At 38.0% G+C, this 17,515-nt stretch overlaps 1 protein-coding gene across 1 annotated transcript in view; it reads left to right on the top strand.

Moving 5' to 3' along the window:
- Positions 1 to 699: 699 nt before the first annotated feature.
- TTC8 (tetratricopeptide repeat domain 8) overlaps positions 700 to 17,515 on the top strand; it is a 40,406-nt gene continuing 23,590 nt past the window's right edge. Inside the window, exons 1-6 of the mRNA XM_084208058.1 lie at positions 700 to 881; positions 6,722 to 6,751; positions 9,673 to 9,793; positions 14,042 to 14,105; positions 14,249 to 14,408; positions 15,784 to 15,873. Of these exons, the coding sequence (XP_084064184.1) occupies positions 774 to 881; positions 6,722 to 6,751; positions 9,673 to 9,793; positions 14,042 to 14,105; positions 14,249 to 14,408; positions 15,784 to 15,873 (573 nt within the window). The 5' untranslated portion in view covers positions 700 to 773. The remainder of the gene's footprint in view (positions 882 to 6,721; positions 6,752 to 9,672; positions 9,794 to 14,041; positions 14,106 to 14,248; positions 14,409 to 15,783; positions 15,874 to 17,515) is intronic.

The following is a 17,515-nucleotide window of genomic DNA, read 5'->3' as shown; positions in this document are numbered from 1 at the left end:
TAGAAGGATTTCTTTAAATGGCAACAATATGATTTTAGCAATATTGTTAGTGTTCATCCCTCAAAGATTTTCACACCACAAATGCCGTTACTCGTCCAAGCATTCCTCGGCATTTTTTATTTTACTTCAGTTGATGGTTTCAATCACCATTTAATAGCACATATAACCTAGGAGCAATTGTGTTCTCGTTTTTAAATCTCTAAATGTCTCGGTCTGATAATTTCCCTGCAAAAACTAATGAACTAAAGGAACTGACAGAGTCTGCAAGAATGAAAAGTGTTGTTCACAGCAATCTGTACTTTTCTCAACCAGGACTCTATGGCTCTCAAGGACATTTTACTCAAATATTAATGGATTAATGGACTGTATTATCCTTGTTCAGGCATTAATTCTAACTCCTCTAGATAACAAGACAGAAAATGACAACAGTCAAAACCAGTGGGGTTATTGGAAGTCTACTGATCCCACTATCACAGATCAAACTCAGCTCTCAGTCACCAATGTAATAAGCGCACGAGAGTCGCTGGCCGGGAGGGGCTCGGCCAAGAGCGGGGCCGCAGCTCCGTGCCCGGGGTCGCGGGGCAGCCGGCCGGACCGGCAGGGCCCCGCAGGCCGCCCAGAGCCGCCTCCCCCGCGGCCCCGGCGCTCCGCCCCAGCCGGCCGAGGCGGGGCCCGGCGGCTCCGCGGCGGCACCAGCGCGGCCCCGCTCGGCGGCAACGCGGCGGGAGGCGCCGGGGCCCGGCCGGAGCTCCCGCGGTGCTCCCGCCTGCGAGATGGGGCTGGAGCCGCTGTTCCAGGCCTGGAGCTACTTCAGGCGGAGGAAGTTCCGGGAGTGCGCGGATGTCTGCTCGCAGCTGCTGGAGAGGCCGCCCGGCGAGCAGGTAGCGCGGCCGGGCCGTGGCGGGAGACGGCGGTGAGGGGCGGCAGCGGCCGCGTCCCGGCTGCCTCAGCACCGCGGGAGCCCGCCGCGCCTGCTGCGGCCGCCGCAGGGGCCGGGTGCGACCCTGGCAGCGAGGCGGCGAGCGCTGGGCCGCGCCGAGCCCCGCCGCAGGAGGCCGGGCAGCGCCGCCCCTCCGCGCCCCCCCGTTCTCCGGAGCCGGCGCTGCGGCTCCTCCTCAGACACGCCCCGGGGGAGCTTCCCCGGCCCGGCCCCAGCGCCGGGGGGAGCGGTGCTGCCGGTACTGCCGGAGAGCTGCCGGGACAGCTGGGGCGGCCTGGCTCGTCCAAACGGGAACTTTAACGCACTCAAGATTTTGCGGAGTTAAAGAGAGAAAAGCTGATATTAAAAATCAGGTCTGCTAGGGATGTTCCTGTTGATTTCATACTGATACTTAGATATCATAGTTGCTGTATGGACCAATCACATAAGATTAAGAGATATCATTTTAGCTCAGCTCACCTACAAGTCCTATCTTGGGGCAGGAGGCATTTGCATACCTCTCTCTGCTGTTTTTCCAGCTCCAGGGTCTCTGGAAACGTAGGACATGTTTTTCAATACCTACATATTTCCCTTCTGTAAGAGCAAAGGATTTGGGAAAGTTGTTTCTGGATTAATGTTTACAAACATGTAAACATTTTTTATGCTATATTTTAAAAGTAGTATAAGTCTCAAAGCATCCTATAGACAGATGTTGTAAGAATCTTGAATGCAGGTCTTTTTATCACAAAGGACAAATCTTGAAAGAAAGCTGCATGGTCAATAGTGTAAATATAAAGCACAGTAATTGTTTGAACTGATTTATAATAGATATTTAAAAGATCCTTTTTTTATGTTTTATACTGTAAGGCACCACCAAGGAGCCATCAGCAGAGCCATTTTTAGTGGAGAAAGTGTTCCAAGAACATTATTCCTGACCCCTAAATGGGACTCAGTTCCATGCTAGTGCTGTATTATTTATATGTACTTACATTATTAGGTCTTTATATATGTGATCTTTGCATATGGAAGGACAACACTTGATTTGTGAAAGCAACTCTTGAAATAACACAGATAATAGTAAATAAAAGTTGTAAAGGTCATGATTCTTCCATTGCTCTTAATTTATAAAGTTTTTAATGAGCAAAACATTTTTTCAATCTGTGATCTCAACATGGGAATGTAAAGACAGCTGCATTTCTACTCTGTGCTTAAGCTCAAGTATAGAATGGTATTGTATGTCATGTGGGGCAGCAGGAAAGCAGACAGACAAATGACAACACTTGCAGAAAGTTTGGATTAAGTGAGCTGCTGTGCAGCATGAGGCATACTCAGTGCCTTTAATCACTGTGCCATCTGTTCTTATCCTCTTGTCCCATATTCCGCTAAGCATGTGCTTCCCAACCTCTGCAACCAGGCAAAGAGGGATCTTGTGGGAACAGTAGCCTCTGTCACTGTTCAGGGACTCACTTCTTTGAACAGCATGCATTAGGATATAATTTAAGCTACAGGAGCTGGTGTCCTTTAAAGAAATGCCCAGGTTGAGTTCAACAGTGACTCTTAGAGGTCAGGGCTTTTTCATGCTCAGGCAAATGGCCTTCTCCCTTCTAAGACATGTAATGTAACAGCAGGTAAGTAAAGGAAGAGACTAACATTGCCCAGCTGGAGGTGTTTTCATGCCTGAAAGAGATGGTCTTTCCTGTGTGAAAGCCTGCGCTTTTTTCCCATCTTGTCTGCTAAGTGATAGCACCACTCCTGCTCCATTGCATCTGCAGCAGTGTCCTAGAGCTATGGGCTGCTGAAACCAGCTTTTTACAATAGCCTTAGAAGTAGGTGCATTTTTGCCACCACACTTAAAAATGTAGTAAGGAGTTTTCTTGACCAGTATATCTTGACCTATGCCTTGATTTACCACTCTCTGTACATATAGCATAGTATTCAGGATGTGTTTGTATGACAAGCATAATGACAAGAAGTTCTCCTTTAAGACATGGCAAATGATGCTTTAAAGATCTTAAAAATAAGTCTACTGATGATCCAGTCAATAGTCACATGTGCATACATTTAGAGGCTATCTTAATTGGTGCAGAACTCTCTTTGAACCCTGTCACCAGATGCAGTAAGCCCTAGGAGGTTTTTTAAGTACTTTGTTGACCTTTTAGCTAACTAGGCATGAATCAGAAATTTTCTTACATAGCAGTATCAAATGCTGTGCCATTATAAATCTCGAATTCTTAAAGGGCACAACAACAAAATTGAAATGTTTTAAAATCAATGAAGTTTTCCTGAAGAGTTCTTAAAAAATAACACTGTGATAGAAGAATAATTAGCTCCTACTGGGTTACATCTTATGGAAGATCGAATTTTTTTTCTATAAAGCATCCTGTGCATTTCTTCATTTAAGAATTAGAAATATAAATGCTATTGGTGGAATTCACTTCTATGTTATCTCAGGATAAATAAAAACTGTATTTTGTGTGACTGGCATTTGGTCGTAGAAACACGTGAAATACTGGTGTTCAGTTTAATTATTTCCTATTGTAAGCAAACAGGCCTTGTCTTCTGTGTTTATAGTAATAGCATGACCTAGAGGAGATACAATCCAGGACCGTCTCTTTTGATCATCCTGATTAGTCACCTAATCTGATTACTCTTTGTGTTCCATATGTAGGATTCAAGGCAATAAACAGAACCCATGTATGAGGCCTGCTCTAGTTTAACAATAGAAAATAAATTGTCCAATATAATTAATAGACATATAGTGGCTGTTCTTCCTTTAACTTGATTAATGGTCTGCTATGCGGATTTGCTTTTGTTCATTCATCCTTTCTTCTCCCGTGTTGAACTTCTAGCTGCTATAATTTGCATACTTGTTTTTGTAAGGTCATAATAAAGTTATCACAGTTATGTTTATGAGCATTGAACTTGATTTGGAAAAGCATCTTCAACTGAAATCACTTACTGATGCAAGAGACTGTAAGTTTATGCATGAAAATAATAACACTTAGAGTGAAGTCATTGTTCCTGGGTAAAGGTCTGGGGATTTTTTCCTGTGTTTCTGCTCTTAATCATTTGAAGAGCATTTTCCGAATGTAATAATTTTAATATTTTGCATGTATTAAATTATACTCACCTGAAACTAATTGTAGAGTGAAGCCTTATTATAATATAAATGTAATAAATATAATGTAATAAATTCCCTCTTCCAGGCTATAAGCATCCAAAAACTTAATTCTTCTAAGTATTTTTGGTATTCAAATAAACTGACTTTGCATTTTAATATTAAAGTGCCCTCAGTGGATTTAGGGATCTGGATTAAATAGTTCCTTCATTGGTTTTACAATCTTTTTACTTTCAAGGGAGCTTTATATGTGTAAATGAATTATAAATTTGAGCTTTTGTTTTGAGAGACAAGCTTACAGGGCAATGCTGTTTGTTAATCCTCTCAAAGAACTCTATTTGAAATCTAGTTCCTGTGCATTACTTGCATGTGTAGCAACTGCTGGATCCACCCATGTTAAAGTATGCTATATTCTAATGTAATTTTTGTTATTCCATACTTTTGTTTAATGTGAGGATCCTGTTACCTGCTTGAGAGTTATTTAAAATCAAAAGTTATTTCTTGTCAAAAACTGAAACAATGTGGTAGTATGTATGAACAATGCATACTCTCGCCTACAATTATGAGAGAGCAGTGGTTTTAGTATTATTGATCAACTCCACTTTTTTGCCAAAATGATGAGGGATGTAATTTCTGTATTTTATAGTAATATAAGTGCTCCTACATAAGCAAATTTGTTTGTTTTTTAAAATATTTTTTAAAGTAATGAACAGTGCCTAAAGTAAGATACACATCTGTAAAATCAAGGTGTTTTTGTATCAGTGTTGACATAATAATCTGAACTTGTCCTCATTAGTTACTGTAGCACATATGGTATGGAAGACCGCCTACTGTTCTTAAAACCATCTTTATGTGTGCTGTAATACTCAGACAAAATGGGGTGAACAAAATGTAAGCTGAAATATCTCAATGTCCTTTATTGCTTAGAAAGCTGAATAGTTTTTTTATTTAGAAAACAACTGCTATACGTAAAAGAATTGTAGTAGTTCATTTAATCATACAACTAAAATGCAAAGCCAGTTTCAGTGCCTTAGTCAGGCCCAGGTACATCACAGTAAACTGAGATTAATCCCTGAATTAATGTTTAGTTCCACAGAATGTTCAGTGTGTAAGATGAGTTATGCATTCTTACACCAGTGAACAACTTTTTGACTCCTTTAAAGGCCACAAATTTCATTACTCTGCAGAAGGAAGATGTTCTTCACCTGCTTTACCAGTATTCCAGGTCTCTGCTGTCATAGAATTTACTAAGTAAAAAGGTTCAAATTGAAAGGAGACCATGACTCATACTATAGAGGGGTGATCTGGACATTGCCATTCTCCTGGTGGAACAGAAGCCAGCTCTGTGTCTTGGCTGCAAAGCAAGCCAGCAGCAGGGCAGTGCTTGAGCTGGGAGAAGAAATTGATGTGATCCAATAGCAGCTTCTGATACATAGAAGGAGGTTATCAAGAAAATAGGAGGCAGGGACCACTTGCAATGGTGCAGGGAAGTGAAGGAGGCTTTGGCTTGGTATGAAGAAAAACATTTCTCTATAAGGATAGTCAGCAGTGGAACAGGTTGCCCAGTGGCACTGTGCCACCTCCATCCTTGCAAGTTTTCAAGATCCATTGGACAAGACTTTGAGCAACCTCAACTGACCTCATAGCTGACCTTGCTTTGAGGGCTTTGGACTAGAGACCTTCAGAAGTCCCTTTATAGTCTGAATTACTTGAAGATTGTGTATTCAGTCCGATACAGTTGGTTTAACTGTGATAGATTTACACAATGCCAAATATGCAAGAAATTTTTCACTATGTCTAGAAGCAGAAATGATCTGACACTACAAAAGACTCATAGTGATTTAGAGAAAGTAACATTTATCTCCCACTTTCCTAGTCCAAAGCTGAAGTAATACATTCGGCAAAACTCATACCTAGTCCCTGGAAGTGAAGGGTAATTTAAATATTATGTAAACATGATAATTACACATTAATTGGTGATAAACCTACATTTTTTTCTGTCACTATTTACTCAATTTTACCAGAAGTTTTTAAGTAGATCCAAGTTCCATTTTTTTCAATTACAGTAAACTCCATCTGGTAGTTTTTCTTTTGGGTTTTTTGGGGTAATGAAATAGGCTGTTAATTTGACATTTATTACACTTGCAATATTACTGTAAAGTGTAATGAATACACCGTTTTCATCATGAAAGTACCATGAAAAAGCCACTAAATATTCTTTTGTCTTCTTGGGTGGTATCATTGTGATCACCAGCAGCAGCTAAAAAAAATGTGCAAAAATGGATTTTATTAAGTCGGCATGCTAAAGACCATGGTGTAATAATCTGGTTAATTTTTAGGAGATGTACATGCATCTTCCAAGTTTATTTTCTTTTAATCTGTCATTTTTCAGCTTCATAATGATTATATGTTAATCTAAGATTTGACTAGATTCAGCAGAAGCAAGAAAGCAAAGGTATCAGAAAGATACACTTACTGCAAATTCACTTTCATTGTGCAAAACATTGATTGGCTTCATAATGTGTGTAAGTTGAGATAATGTAATAAAATGAAAATCTGGATATATGTGCCAGAGACAAAATGTTTGTGCAAAATGAGGTCGTCACAGAGTATGAATACGCTTGTGTTGTTGTTTTTATTGCTTGGCATTTCCATTCCTTAGTTTCTATTTTCTCTCTTTTCAGGAGCTTGATTCTGAATACACTGTATTTCAGGTAAAGTTCTTTCCATAAATACAATCATTAGATACAATAATTGGGAAGAATTTCTGATACACTGAATAATACTTGTTTTTTAGTTAAGTCCTCAATAACTTTTTTGTTGTTGTTGTTGTTGGTAAGGCATTACTTTTGATAAGGGGAAGATTTTTGGTATTTTGAACAGGCAACTTTTATATTTGATAGAATTTTATTTCTCTCATATTTTTCCTACATATTTTTTCAGCAGTTCAGTGCTTTCTAAAAGCTAAATGTAATCCACCTTGAACTGAATGACCTTCATCTGCAGATGAGATTAGGAAGAAAACAAGGTGTATTTACAGACAGTACAATGTTTGTGCTCTTAGGGCTCACTTTCATGTTTTATTTAATGCATGTGATGGTGGGCTCTTACCCATGCTCTTCCTGCTCTTGCAGCTCAGCTCTCTGCCTACCTTGTGCAGAGTCTAGTAGACTTGTAGGTGCATGATGATGATTTGCATAAGTGATGGAGGAATGAGAGTAATTAATTAATTTTCCCTCTGCCCACATTAGCTCTCGATTGTTGCAATAGCAAGAATAGTATTGGGCAGGTAATGGCATCTTTTGACTCCAGCCTACAGTCAGAAGAGATTAAATGCAATGTGAAATGGCAGCTTTAAATACAGCTCCATAACATATTTTACAGGTCCTTATTACACTCCATGAATTCATGCAAGTTGTTTACATAGAGAATGGTTTCACTGAAACACTGCTGGATATCTTCTTGAGTGTAATTATTACCCTTCACAATGTGGTTGTCTTCTTGGGTTTTCATTGTGTATGGAATAAAATTTATTATAATAGAAAGTATTATTGAAGAATACAAGCTCTTGGAAAAGTATGTTACCATGTTCAGAGAAAACAAAGTTCATATTTTTAATTCGGTTTTTGGACTTTTCAGGAACAATAAGAAAATAGTTGATTCAGTTACAAACTTCTCATAAACTGAGTGAAAAACACTTTGTCACTTCCCTTTCTGGAGTTTAGACTTATGCTGTATACTGTATACTTATGTACTGCATCACATTTCTGTACCTCTTTAATTGCTATTAGGTATTGTAAATTTTGTCCTGAGTTAAGAAAGCTAAATTTGTTATATTATGAATATGTGGGTTGTCTGAAATGAGCTTCCCTTTCTTTTTCCTACCATATAAAGGCTGTTTCATAAAAAAGCAGTTTATCTTCATAAGCTCCAGACATGGTGCTTATAACAAACCAAAATTATCAGTCCCACAAAGAGAAAGCAGATAATCTGTAATCTACAAACAGATGTTTAATTAAGGAATACTGTGTGATATATGAATTTTTTTGTTGGCTGTGAAGCCTGGGACTAGGAACTTTACATTTGAAGAGATGCCTAAGGAATCTATTTTGTATGACAGATATTTGCCCAGTAATGACAAAGAGACATGTTGATTTTAAAAACACATTTTCACATGTTAGTTAGTGGAAAAATCACAATAATACACTTATGTCTTTGTAAAGAACTGACCTCAGTTTTAACAATTAGTGTAGAGGAGTTACTACTTCCAATTTCCAGGAAAAGATCATTACTATGGGCAGATTTCTTAATTCTAGTAAGAAATTAGCCTGTGCTTGGCTATGCAAGAACTCTAATTGGAGGATATTCCCCATGTAGACATGATCATGTTGACTGCAGATATACATGTCTATGAAAAGAGCAGAGTAGCATCAAGGTACTAAAAATTCAATAAACAAAATACTTCATAGAATAATGAAAAACTGCTAAAGGTGTCGAGCATCTAACAGAAATCTCAAAATTAATTAAAGGCTGTCATCCTACTACATAAGAATAAACTAAAAGAAAATAAAGTAGAGATGGATTATGACTGTCTGGCCTAGATTCAGATCATCCTGCTGAATTCCCTTTTCTTCATTCTTGAGCAAAAATTTGTAATTGTGGTTGAATCAGCTTGGCTGAAGTCTCCTTCTGTTTTGAAAGAAAGCACTTTTTAAAAGAATAGTTGAATATTTCACCATCTTTAGATACACTTTCTTTTTGATTGGCACAGATTTGCATAGAAGTATAACGAAAGTCTAGAGGAAAAGACAGGGTGAATGAGAAGTGTCTCATTAACTGATTACGTATATAATTAAATAAGCCTGAGTTTCAGATCTTCTCATACCCCTTACTTAAGGAACAAACATTTCCATGTGTTTGACTTTTATTTCTATTAAGATAGTCTGTTTCTATTTTGAAAGGTCTCCTTAGCCAGTATTAAATATGCATTTCCACCAGATTGCTGTACTCCGTGTTAGAAAAGCAAATCTAATTATTTTGGCAGTGATTTTTACTCTGGAAAATTTATGATTATCTGTTCAATATCTGATGGAAGATCAGGGATTGGTCTCGTGACTTCCTATATCATGCCAGTTCTATGAGTACATTACAAGCATATCAAATTATCAAAGTAGTTGGACCTGCACTTACTTTGTTGGTATTTCTATATGGCTGCTATTGATTTTTCTTATTTTCTTTTTTCTCCCCACTGATTAGGTGTCTTCACAATCTACACAGAGCTTGTCACATAGGCCAGAGTTATGCTTGTGTTTCCACTCTGCTCAGATTATCTTCCAGGACATACAATGTAGTAATTTGTCAGTTCAGGTCACTAAAATGGATTCCAATACTCTCATGATCTGAAATGCCTGGGGTATATATTTATACAGTGTTTTACAGCTAATGCTTTGAACAAAGGACTTTGTCCCCTTTTATACCTCCATCAGATAGATAGACATACTCAGCTGTTTTAATTCAATACCTTATTCAAGCCTAATAAAGCTGTGAAGTGATAATAAAGAAATGATAAAATTGCTGATTAGATTATTTACTTAGTGTCTTGAAGACATTTTACTTTTTACTTATCCTTATTCAGGCTGCTTGGAACCTGAAAACACGAGCTTTGACAGAAATGGTGTATGTGGATGAAATTGATCTGGATCAAGAAGGAATCGCAGAGATCCTCCTGGATGAAAATGCCATTGCTCAAGTTGCACGTAAGATTGACTTTCACTTAAATACATTGACTCAACAAGTGCTCTTTTGACCATCTCTTATGCCATCTAGAATAGTACAAACTGAGGTGACCTGATACAGCAGTTGGTATTTGTAAAAAAAGCATTTTAGATTGTTTTATGGTTGCATGGCAATGTTGAAATTCACCATGAGTTCTTGATGTAGTACTTAGGCCTGTCAGACAAGAGTTCAGACTGTGCTCAATCACGTTTTGTCAGCTTTTCCTCTACATTTGAGGAAATGTAGTGAGCATACAAATGGTCCCTTGCTTTTTCCATCACTATTTTTTTACTGGTTACTCCTTTCTGGCTTCTTTAGGCATTGCAGTAAACTAGAAAAAAGATCTGCCCTCGGTATACTGTGAATTTTATCCATATGCCTGTAGTGTAGACAACAGTCAGATACCACCTTTTGATATCATGTCCTGCAAACATTATCTAAACTGATTTTCTTTCTTCTGCTTTTCTCTACTTAATTTTTCTCTTCCTTCACAGAGCAGTTCTTTGGCTCTGTCATTGTTCCTTCTATGCAATTATTTTTCAGCTTCATCAATTCCCTTTCAAGTGGACAGCAATTAGTTGTCTTCCACTACTTTTTTGGCAGTATTTGTATTTTTCTCTGTTTCTTTAGTACAGTTCACATGGAAATTTTTATGTAACTTATTAAGCATGGCTCTCAACGACATACTGTGTCAAGGAATTCAAGGAAGAACTGGACATAGACCAAACTGGCACTTGAAGTGTTAAAAGCTTTTCTTGTCTGTATAGATGTAGGCAATTGCATATCTATCTTCTTACACTTTTTAAAATTTTCATTACATGCTTAGTCACAGTCAAGCAGTACTGGAGATGTGTTTATACATTGTGATCAACTAATTATGGATATCTGTCTTAAAATACCATAGTAATAAAATCTGGAGTTTAATTTGATTTTGTGCCCCCTGTGGTAGAGATTATCTTCCAAGAAAAATAATTTGATGAATACTATTTAGAAATAAGGCATTCTGGAAAAATATATTCATGCTATGTTGAAACTGAAAAAAAGCTGACTTTCTGGATAGTGTGTCACAGATTTCAAAACCAAAGAAAATTATTACAATAGTGTAGCTTGCACTTCTATATCATTGAGATAAACCTTTGCTATTCATGCTTCAAATCTGCTAGGTGTGCCTGAGCTAGTATATAATTTTTCAGAAAGTACAAGAACTTTCCAAAGATAGAGAAGTCCCTGAAGTCTTTTGTAAATTATTAAATTTAATAGCTTTTATCAGTGTGCCATATCTTTAGTGGGAATTATTAACCAAAACTCCACCTGTTGCTTCTTTTTGGACATTTTATGCCTGATATAAAGTTATTTTCAAAGGTATATTTCCCAAGTTAGTAGTTAAATCTGTAATTAAATCATCCAGTGATTTTTCTTTGGTAAGCTAAACAATCTGATTCTGAGCTATATCTTTTAATTTTTGAGTTGAGTCTTGAAAGTATTTTCTTAAACCTTTCTAGTTATCCACTTGTCTTTGTAGTCACCAAACCAGACAATGATCCACTAACATGCAGAAAACATGTTTTTCTTCTACACCTTGATTTTACTTTCTTTATACATCTGAGGTGTTCTAACGTTGCACGTTTGCATAAAAGGTAAGCATAGAAATCACTAAACAGAGTGCAAGGATGACAGAATCAGTGGCATCTAGTGACAGGATCAGAGGCAGTGGGCACAATTTAAGCTCAGGAGGTTTCTTCTGAACATCCGGAAACATTTATTTGTAACTGTGAGGGTGACTGAGAACTGGCACAGGCTCCCCACAGAGACTGTGGAGTCTACCTCCTTAGAGCTATCCAGAACCCATCTACGTAGGGTCCTGGGCAACCGGGTCCTGGCTTCAGGTGTCCCTGCTTGAGCATCATGGGACCATATGACCTCCAGAGGTCACTTCAAACCTCCACCATTCTTTGGTTCTGTGATTACTCCACTTGTACACATGACTTAATAAAAATGGGTGCTGACTGACTGTGGGCTTTTCCTTTTCCTGTTAAAGTGCGTTAGCCATAGTTGGTCTTGATTCGGGTCTTTCACTGTGGCAGATCTTTCAGAATATCCTTCTCCACTAAAGTCATAGTTCACAAACATAAAACTGTGTGATATTACATATTACACTCTCATATTGGTATTGTCTATACTTTGCCTACTAAGCAGTTTAAATCCTTCTGCATCAGTTACATATCCATTTCAATTTTACATCTGCCCTTATCTTAGTTTCCAGATTAAACTCTTAATAATGACTTTGCTGTCAGTTGTGAGTTATTAAATAATTACTAAAGTGTATAGGATCCATGGGAAAAAACTACTTTTCTGTGGTTCCTCTTCACACATATGTAATGATATCTTTCTTCTTATAATTTTGCTGTGTTAATTTTCCATCAATCTTGTTTATTAATGAAGATGTCTTAGAGCACTGTTTTACAGAAAAATCCATTATGTTACTTTTGGACTATTAACACCATTAATTTTCTCAGGTAATATTCTAATCTTGTTTAAAAGTGTTACCTTGACAGCATATTTTTCAGAAAGTTGTACTAATTGGCATTATGGATAATCACAGCTATTTCATTAAGTGGGGAGTTAAAGGAGTCATCTGCAGTCATCACTAACTACTGAAATTTCATCTTCAATTCTGACACTTGTAGTGGCAACTTGCACTGCTGTGGCCTTTTACATCTATTCATAACTAGTTGGCTTGGGAATTCCCCAAGTAAGGACTGAGTTGCCTGGGGTGAGGTCAGAGGAACTGTAAGCATTCTCCCAGTACACCAAAAACTCAAAACAATTGTAGTTCTTAAAAAACATGTCTGAAAAAAGGAGTTTTAATGCTTCGCCTCTTTTATATGACAGCAATAGTTTTAAAAATAGTTCAGAAAGTGGAAGAGTAACACATTTGTCTGCTAGCCTAAAAAGTTGAAATCCACTTTCCCCATTTCACTGAAGAGTGCCCTAGTTACCATATTAGAAACTCTGCTGAATGAACCTTCTGTTATGGAGTAAAAACTTCAAGATTCACAGGACTATAGAAGGCAAGTAAGCAATAGAAATCCCGAGTGTATCCAGTGAAAAGAGAGAGAATCCTACGGTTTTTTATTTATTTTAGCACCAATTGCATGTTTAGTTGGTTTTGCCAAGGAGATCATAGTTAATAACTTCTTTTGTATTATTTGACTTTAAATACAGCTTTGGTCAGGTGGCTACTTACAATTTTGGGGAAAAAAGAAGGAAGGAAACTGTCTACCTATCAGTTTATCTTCAGTTCTTGGAAATATTTGCAATAAAAGCAGTTAATAAGTGTATAGAAAATGCATAGATGAGTAACAGTGATTTGTCAGTAATTGTCTGTGTCAACTTAAATCTCATTTCTTTCTATACATAGTAACAAGCAGTGAAGAGACTGCAAGGTATAGATGTCATATGTTGCTTTTAACCAAGTATTTAAAACCATCTCATAGGCATTCACTTAGCAGATTAGAAGAACTGCCCAATCAAATGCCAGTGAATGAAAACCTACCTGCAGGATTTAGTAATTCTTAATGAACCACTATCAAAACAGAAATATGTGAAAAGGGGAACCCTTCATCAGTTCACCTGGGCTCAAGCTGGTTGTGTTTTCATTGATGACCTTTGGGTATGGATGAGTTCACACTCTACAGTGCTCTAAATTGTAGGTGGGGATCTTACCAGGGTCTAATGTCATGAGATAACATTCTCCATCTGCTCTGTAGGTGAAGGTTTAGATTTACTTACTCAAGTCTAGGTGCCAGATAGAAAATATGCCATTTCAAGTTAGCCTGGTCTCAGTATTTCATTAACCTTTTACCTTTAGCACTGTATGGTGTTTCTAAGATGTTCTTGACAATTGTTTGGGTCAGTCCCAGTAGGCATCCACACAGGCAGTTGTTCGCTCCCCCCAGGTGGGATGGGGAAGAGAATGGAGAGGGTGAAAGAAAGAAAAACTGCCAAACATTCATTGTTTGGCAGGTTTCTTGCAAGAGTCTTTCAAATTATCAGTGTTTCAAATTATTCTACTGAATGCAATATTTGGGGTTTGTCATCTTTGTCCCTTCAGTTTGAATAAAGAAATTTCTAGCTTACTATTTATCATAAAACACAATCATGTTTGAAGTCCTCTGGACAAGGGAGTAATATCCTAAAGTGAAATGAGAAATGCTCTTATTTTATAGGTCCAGGAACATCTTTGAAACTTCCTGGAACTGGCCAAGGTGGAGGCCCCAGCCCAGCTGTTAGGTATGTGATAGTTTATTTTTTAAAATGCGATGAGTTTGAAATGAACAAATCATTCTGAAAATGAAATGCTTTGGGTATAACAGTTTAAATTCTCTGTCAATAAATACCACCTAACGTAAGGATAATGTACTTGACATCTTCAGGCCTGTAACTCAGTCAGGAAGGCCCATCACAGGATTTGTGAGACCCAGCACGCAGAGCGGCCGGCCCAGTTCCATGGAGCAGGCGATACGAACGCCTCGAACAGCGCTCACAGCTCGGCCCCTCACCAGTGCCTCCGGGGGCTATGTCAGGCCGGGCACGGTGAGTTGCTTACCTCTCTTCCCAGAGTGAAGATTTCTTAGTCACAGTATCTGCCACACTGACATTGTAGTTTACTTAAAAGCTGCCTCTAAACTCAACTTTGAAGCAGGCAAGTGTTTTTAATTTTTTTAATTTTTTCAAAATAGAGTTTGAAAATATAACTTTTTGTGCATTTGATAGTCTGGTTGTGTAAAAAAAAAATGTACATAAATTCACAAGTTCGCCTGGATTCATATAATTTCCTGACGGCGTCTCTGGTGTCGAGATGACCCCAAGCTGTTAGAAAGTCTCTTTTTCCCAGCCCCAAGACCGAAGAAGAAGACAGATTTCCTTGACTCTTGTTCTCAAGGTTATTTTTTCTTATCTATAACATTCTTTCTCTGACGCGACGAGGTATGTCTGGCAGGTTGGGTTGAGGCACACTGACCACCTTGGGGTGGTGTTATCTTTTTATACTAAAAACTACGTGTACTTTATTTGCAATAATTTTCCAATACCTATCACCTATGTTAGGCAGTTCGTCTCTACTCTAAACCAATCTAAAAAGTGCCACCATCACAGCAGAAGATGGGGGCTAAGAAGAAGAAGGAGAAGGACTGGACATGCCCAGATTCCTCCATCTTGCCTCCTGAACCCCCATTCTAAAAACCCCCAAATTCTACATTTTCACCCAGTCATAAATTCACTATCATTCTCTTCAAAATCTTGTGGCTTGTACATCTTCGTACAAAGTTGGTAGGTTTTTCCCCCCGGGCTAAAATCAAAGGCACAGGTGTTTTTGACTCCGTGCCAGGGTCTCCAAGCCCCCTGTCAGGGTCTTGAGTCCTCCAGGGCAGTCAGAGGAATTTCCTGGGTTCCAACAAATTCCAAATTCACAGGCTCCTTGAGACAAGTTTTTATTAATGGAAGACCATGTAAAGACTGTGACATGATTTCACCATAAGTGTCTACTACAAAACAATTGATAAGCATTCAGTGTCATCACTTCAAAAGGAGAGTAGTTTATACTAATTTATTCCATTCTATTGGCAAAATTAATAAACTGCAACCAGCATGAGTGTGTAATACATATTAAAATCACATTAATGGCAAAATGTGGCATCCTCTCACTACTGCAGGTAAGAACTAATCTTCCTAAGTATTTCTTGAAGATTTTTTTGGTTACGTATCCCAACTTCCAAGCTACATGCTTATGGAAATAGTGGGGATAGACAGAGAATAAAAAGGGAGAGTCAGTACTGCACAGTAGAGCAGTGAATCTACAAATGTTTTGTTTGGAATTTTGGTGGTTTTTTGTATACTAATAATATTTTGAAAATCTTCAGGAAAAGTGTAGGGAATCTTCCCACTTAAAAAGCTTCTTTTTCCCCCTCAGGCTTCAATGATAACAAATCCAGATGGCCCTTTCATAAATCTGTCTCGACTGAATTTAACAAAATATGCTCAGAAACCCAAACTGGCAAAGGTATGTAACAATTTTAGTTAGTGTTGTGATATCTTTTTCTTGTTTTCTAGTGTCATTCTGATTAACTGTACGTGGGATTGGGGATAAAAACAATGATGAACAGTGATTTAGATAATAACTCCAGAAAAATAGTGTCTTACTCACCTTTTGGCAGTGTTTACCAGACTTGAAATTGAAGCTATGTCTAAAGAAGTTATGGTAAAAACATTCGTATAGAAAAAAATGTTCCATTGGTAAATAATTTTGAGCTGTACATCTAGGAGTGATGAAGGCCAACTAAAAGAAGCAAAAAGAAGCCAGGAGCAAAAAACCAGCAGAACCTTAATGTCTGGAAATGTGGTTCTGTGTACAAATAGGTGGCAATCCTGGCCTAAAAATGTTCACAATGTCTGGATTTTTTCTTTGCTTTTATGGCACGAGTTAAAACTTTTTATGTAAAAGGTACCATTCTTTGTCCAGAATACTTCTTCATTTTCAGTTAAGACCATCTGATCGATGGTCAATGAAACTATCTGACAATAGAACAGGTTTTTGCAGGCTATCCACCCAGCTTACAGTTTCAGCTCCAAGTGGCAGGGAGCTGAAAGTTGTGAGATTTATCTTGCCTTTCAGTTGAATCTTTCCCCAACACAACCAGTTAGCTGTATGGTTGAACGTGTTTTCTGTGTATAGTGTGTTCATAAAAAACAACTGTTGGGCTGAGGCCAACAGCTCATTTTGCACAACGAATTATCTCTAGGAAGCACAAGGTATCAAACTCTAGGGAGTTATATTTGGCTCTCAGCCTAAAGGTGAACAAACCAGCATGAATTTAGTCTATTTTGGGAAACATAATGGTGAACACTGTTAAGAAAATTGGCAGTATCTGATAATGTGCTGGTGGAAATAACTCTTCCAGTCAAAAACATTGGTTAACAGTTTTTCATAAGCAACCAGGAAATTTCTTTGCTTATTAAAGGCTGATCTAGACTGATGTAGGGCATTGCATTTCAGTATGGTTTTCAAAGGAGATAAATCTTGTGTAATTGCTCTGTGTCCTTCCCCCACTGCTTGCATCATGGTCCTTTGGCCCCTTAACCAAACTAGGCATAAGAATAGGTATCAAATATAGTAAGTTCTAGTCTGGTGAGACAATCAAAGACTTCCAGACTAACATCTGAGGGCAGTTACAAATCAGTTCATTATCAGTGCTAAAAAAATCCTGCATGCTTTTTGTCCAGTTATGTCCTTGCCGGCAATCAGCCAGCAGACACATTTTTATAAATCCATTACAGTCTGGAAAACAGAGGGAATGTAAGAAACCTGGGAAGGATTAAGATGCACAAGACACATCCATAAAAACTAAGCTTAGTTCTTTTGCTTGAAGACAGCTAGCTTTTAATTGTGATTAAAACTAACTACATGCTATTTAAGTAGGTAGGTTAGCTTTCAGAGGAAATAGTCTCAACAACGGCTCTCAGGAATGCGAAACATACATATTTTTAACAATTCTGGGTTTTAATTAGCATTTTCTGTAGCAGATTTGTCTTCCTTCAGTTTCATATGTAAAGAAGCTTAAGCCAAAAAATGTAAATCAACAGTCAGAGAAACATCCATAGGCAGCAAGTGTACTTGTCAGTATTATGAAGCTAATACATTATGA

The sequence above is a fragment of the Fringilla coelebs genome (assembly GCF_963513975.1).
Source record: "Fringilla coelebs genome assembly, chromosome: 6".
NCBI classification, from domain to species: Eukaryota; Metazoa; Chordata; class Aves; order Passeriformes; family Fringillidae; genus Fringilla; species Fringilla coelebs.
The sequence above is the reverse complement of the archived record's forward strand: the minus strand, read 5'-3'. Positions and strand labels throughout refer to the sequence as shown.